Source organism: Cynoglossus semilaevis, chromosome 4 (assembly GCF_000523025.1).
Source record: "Cynoglossus semilaevis isolate Cse_v1.0 chromosome 4, Cse_v1.0, whole genome shotgun sequence".
NCBI lineage: Eukaryota > Metazoa > Chordata > Actinopteri > Pleuronectiformes > Cynoglossidae > Cynoglossus > Cynoglossus semilaevis.
Genome location: NC_024310.1, coordinates 2,802,671 through 2,808,050, shown reverse-complemented (window position 1 = coordinate 2,808,050; position 5,380 = coordinate 2,802,671). Strand labels below are relative to the sequence as shown.

General features: G+C 45.3%; 1 protein-coding gene across 1 annotated transcript in view; it reads right to left on the bottom strand.

The window, feature by feature from the left end:
* Positions 1 to 5,380, bottom strand: part of fat3a (FAT atypical cadherin 3a) — a 127,139-nt gene that overhangs the window by 28,296 nt on the left and 93,463 nt on the right. Inside the window, exons 8-9 of the mRNA XM_025054841.1 lie at positions 5,119 to 5,258; positions 29 to 168 (exon numbers count right to left, since the gene is read on the bottom strand). Of these exons, the coding sequence (XP_024910609.1) occupies positions 29 to 168; positions 5,119 to 5,258 (280 nt within the window). The remainder of the gene's footprint in view (positions 1 to 28; positions 169 to 5,118; positions 5,259 to 5,380) is intronic.

Below are 5,380 nucleotides of genomic sequence, written 5' to 3'. Positions count from 1 at the left end.
TTAAGGCTAATTAGCCTGAGGTCTGTACCTGTGTGAACGCGGTGGTGGTTCCGTCCGTGGCCTGCACCGTCAGGTTGTAGAAGGATCGTTGCTCCGCGTCCAGGGGTCTGGCGATGATGATGGTGCCCACGGCCTTCTCTATGTCAAAGACACTGTCGCTGTTCCCACCTGCTCCACAGGAGGGCGTCAGTGAGGAGAGAGAGACACAGTCGGTAAGAGGGACAAATATGGACACTGACCCACAGGAGTTCCCACAGAAATGTGACAAACTCCCACAGGTCACAACAACAACAACAACAACAACAACAACAACAACAACAACACGGTAAGAAAATATACATATAAATATATGGGTTTCAAACAGTCACCAGTGGATGGCTGTAGGACGAGGGAGACTGGGATGAGCGCTGACACACACACACACACACACATCACTGTGCAAATCAACAGCAAAAAAAAAAAAAAAATCACAGAAACACCATGTACATGAGCAGCGGCCGTGCAAACATCACAGAAACACAATGTACATGAGCAGCGGCCGTGCAAACACACCAACGCCACACTGTGTGTGTGTGTGTGTGTGTTCCTGTGACTGTCTGCACCATATTAGTGGCTATTAATGCAGGAACATATGGCAGGTACAGGTGTGTGTGTGTGTGTGTGTGTGTCAGTGAAAGCAACAGCAGGAAATAATCATGAATAAATGATACGTGAGGACGTTCCACCGCCGTCGGACTAAAGCCGTATTTGATTTAATATTTAATGACACTGTTGGGTTCAAGGGTTCGTTATTGTAGGAGGAAAATGTGGTAATTATCAGTTTTTAAAACATATATTTATAAGACATTAATGTCAAATATTTTGCATCGTAAAAATAAATCTGTAGATTTAGAGTCAGTGTTAAAATGGAAAATGAATAATATTTGCAGTAAACTTCAGAGTAATATTTTCCAGTATATTTGTCCATATAATACAGTAGATGAACGTCTGTGGTGTCGTGGTCCACGGCACATACAGACGGCCGCGTCTGCCGTTTCAATGGTTCCTCCTCATTTAGGTCACAGAGAAGACCAGGGTTTGGCAAAAGTCCCGCTGAGCCCAGAAAAAGCTTCTGGTCTCATGTCGCCAAATTACAGGGAGAAGGAAAATCCAACACTCCAAAACCAGCGAAGAAGAAAAAAAAAAACAGTTTCTAAAACGGTTTCCCACCGCCTGTTTCACCTCACCCTGCAGCCAGCAGGAGGCGCAGCAGGAGTGATGCTCACGCTGACGCACCAGGTTTTAACACCTGTTTTATAAAAAAAAAAAAATAAAAAAAAATAAGAAGCCACAGAAACGACACAGACGTTTGGAGAGTCGCTCGACTCCGTGTGTAATTACGCTGGTATTTTGATTCAGAGTGTGTGTGTGTGTGTGTTTGTGTGTGTTTGTGTAGCACGGTTGTTGTCGTGATGTAAATCATTTTTCTCTCTGTATTGTGTTTGTGTTTGTGTAGCACGGTTGTTGTCGCTGATGTAAATCATTTTTCTCTCTGTATTTAAAGCACTTTGATTATTGTTTTTTTTTAGCCTAAACATTAACAGTTTGAAGATTTGTGTGTGTTTGTGTGTGTGCAGCTGGTTACCGTGGGTGTGTGTGTGTGTGTGTGTGTGTGGCTCAGTGTGCTGGGTGGGGCGCGAGTCGCTCGGTCTATAAATGGATCCCTAGTGTGTGTTTAGAGGATGTGGTGTGTGTGCATGCATGGATGGATGGATGGATGGATGGATGGATGGATGGATGGATGTGCTCATTCATCTATAGCAGTGGTGTGCAACACGTCCCCCTAGGGGAACCCCAGAGGTACTGTCAGGTGGGTTTTGTGGTTGTTGGCAGTATTTTGTTAAATATATATTTGAGGGATTTTGTTTTAAATGTTGATGAAGTTTTTCAACATTTCTGCCTGAACCAAAATGAAGGTGACACATTTTTACATGACACTAAATTATTTTTAGCCTGCTTGCTAACAGCAAACTACTACGATGTCACTGTTCGATCAAACAGCGACGATCAAAGTGTCTCGTGAAACTGAAGGTCGCTGCGTTTGAACGGATCGTCATCTGCATATAGACGGATATTTCCAGTGTTCGGTGAAGTCAACCAACTTTTGTAATGTTTGTAAAATTATAAAATTATTATTATGGTGTTTTAAGGTTGAGGACCATCAAAATAAATCTTTGTCTATTTCTGTTTTTTTTTCATAGTCAATTTATAATTTCAGTTTTCAACCACAAAAACTGTACAACAATGTAAAACAAAACTAATTTTTCATGAACTTCTATGTTGTTGTAACATCTCCGTTCGTTTCAACCTCATCCGTTCTTCTTCCACTTCACCGTTCATTTATTTACCAGTGCCTACGTGTGAGTGGTGGATGTTGAAGGTGGTGTCAGTGTCGGTGTCGGTGTCGGTGTTTGTTGTTGTTGCTGCTTCAGGCAGTCTCTTCTGCTCCCCTGGTCCCAAACCAGCTGCCAAAAAGTCCAGCGCTTCCATTAGAGGAGCTAATGGGTCAGTACGTGCTGGAAGATTTCAGTGTGTGTGTGTGTGTGTGTACGTGTGTGTGTGAACCTGCCCACACGAGGGCTAACATAAACTCCTGACGGACGGTGTGTCCAGGTGCTGCTAACAGCAGGTCATTAGACTGAGCTGTCACCCAGGTGACCCCGAGGTCGCCGCCATGGGAGCTGATAAAACGCTGGTGGAAGTCGTTACCTCAAACATCCACGCCTTTAATTAACCCAGGATGCAATACTGTCCATAAATGAGCAACACACACACACACACGAACACACACACTTTCATTTCAGTTCAACCAACTTTTCACAGAACGTCAGCAGCATGGATGACAAGCACGAGGGTGGAGGACGATAAACTCCAACAACAACAAAAAAAATGGATGAAAAAAAAAAGGAAAAGGAAAAGGACAGCAGGGGGCGACACTTGGAAACTTGGAAGTGAGATACCTTCTGAGGAACAGTTCTTGCCACAAGAGCTCTGCAGAATATAGAACATCTCCCGGAAAGACCTGGGACCTTCCAGGTATGAAGCATTGAGGGAAGAGAGGAAAGAGACGGTGAGACTGGAGGGACAGGGAGGAGGAGGACGGGGAGGAGGGAGAGGAAGACAAGACGGAGACCACGCCTGCTTCTAACCGAGGTTTTCTTTACCGACTCGTGAATTCTGGCCACACTGATGATTTTTTTTTTTAGAAAATAAAGACATTTAATCTGCTTGAATAATAAAGTGTCCATTTTTCTGTCCCAACTCTCGACAAATGTCCCACAGTGTCCCACACGGCTCTGTGCTCTAACCATGTGTGACTGCTGTGTAATCCCAGGGCTTCACTTTGACAGGATTATCGACAGAAACATGATGATTCTCCCTCGGCTGTCGGACACGTGGAGAAGGAACTTCACAGTCAGAAGAGTCGGGATTCAAACACAAACACCGGTAAAAACAACAGCGGTTTTAAGGTGTGCAGACTGGTTGTAACACTCACTCACTCTGGAGTTTCCTCATGAAAACGGAGGTGTTTGAAGTGAAGCATTTTTTTAGTGACGTTTTTGCGCTAACTTACGCTAACTTGACACGGGTGTCAAACTCATTTTGGTTCTGATTAGATGTCAGGATGGGGCGGACCGGTACGATCATAACATAATTACCCATGGACTTATTCATTACCCATGAATAAGTCCATGTTTTTCCCCTTTGTTTTTATGCAAAGAAGTAAAAGTATATTAAGAAATATTCATATTTAATGAACTATTATTTGAAAAAACGTCACGGACATGAAGTTTTTGTGCATTTTTTTTACTTTCAAAATTCATTAAGTGGGCCAGATTGAACCCCCCCCCCCCCCCCCCCGGCTCGGGGCGGGGGGGGGGGGGGGGTGTCTGTTTCTCTTTGTTTTTTTTTCTTGCTCTAACTTGAAGTTACAAATAGAGGAAAATTATGTAATTGAATTTATTGTTGTTCATTAAAATGAGGAACAAAGTTGCTAAGAAGACTTTGGAAAACTTGATTGAACTTATTAGTATTTTTCCATACTAATAATTCCTCCATTTGGATTTGTCACCAATTAAAACAGCTGTGAAAAAAAATGTCTTTCTGCTCCAGCAACATACAAAAAAAATACTTCTATGTCATGTTTAGGAATGTTCTTATTCCCGATTAATGATGATTAATCAGATTATTGTTTGTCAGCCCTAATTATTATCCCTGTCACTGAGGGAGCGCTAACTCCTGAACATAACGTAAAATTTCACGGATGAAGCTTTGTCAACACAGAGAGAGAGAGACAAACGGACAGAGACGTTAGGGGAAGAGGAGAGGAATGATGGGAAGGGCGGAGAGCCAGGAGCACAAGCCAGAAGGTATCTCCAGCTGGAAACACGCTGACGGCCACCGCTCAGCCACAAGAAAGGAAAGATGGATGGTGCATTGTGGGAACCCGGGCGCCTTTTTTCTCTCTACAGTTCGGGCTGAATCGGCTGCCGCGGTGCTTTCATCACAGCGGGGGGGCGCTGTCGGTGCGGGAAAGTGTTAATGGCCGACGTAAACTATCAAACTGTGGCTGTACAGATCTATAGAACCGCCATCAAACTGTGACACGGTCTGGTTCATCCCAATGAACCGAAATGAAACACTTCAAAGGCGTTTCCTGCTACAGATTTTGTCCGATTTTGATCTCAAATTCACAATACGCCATTTAACGCAGCAGGCTTCATGAAAAGACCTGAATAAGACGCGGTTATAAATAACCAAAGGAAACGGACCCCGGAAGACAGGTCTTATTTTCTGAATTTTAATTTAGTTTGCAAACAACACCACCCTCCCCTCCCAATAAAAGTGCTTTTTTTTTTTTTTTACTGCTTTACATCCCACAAGGCATACAGACCCAGCAGCTGGACAAGCTGTTGCCATGGAGACGGGGATGGGCAAAGCAGCACAGATCATGCAGCGAGGCCACAAACCTAAGCTGCACCTCAAAAAACACCAACAGACATCGTCGGTGGGAGCCCACCACGCCATGCACCAGGCCTGGGGACGCGCCACCGGCCGAACCCACGGGAGGATTTTTACCTGCAATGTCAAACCACAGGGGGGCGTCGGTCTGCTGCAGGGTCACCACACCCACGATCTCCGCCACTTTGTCATTCTCCATGACGGTGAAGTTGTAGAACGACTCATCGAAGAGAAGAGGCAGAGCGGCGGGGGGGGGGGGGGGGGGCCCGGCCCCGCCCCGCCCGCGCCCCGGCCCTGTCTCGAACGGCTCTGCGCACCGGCACCCGCGAGAGGCCGGCTATCCGCGTCCAACCGAGGATCCGCGGCGCCACGGTATCGT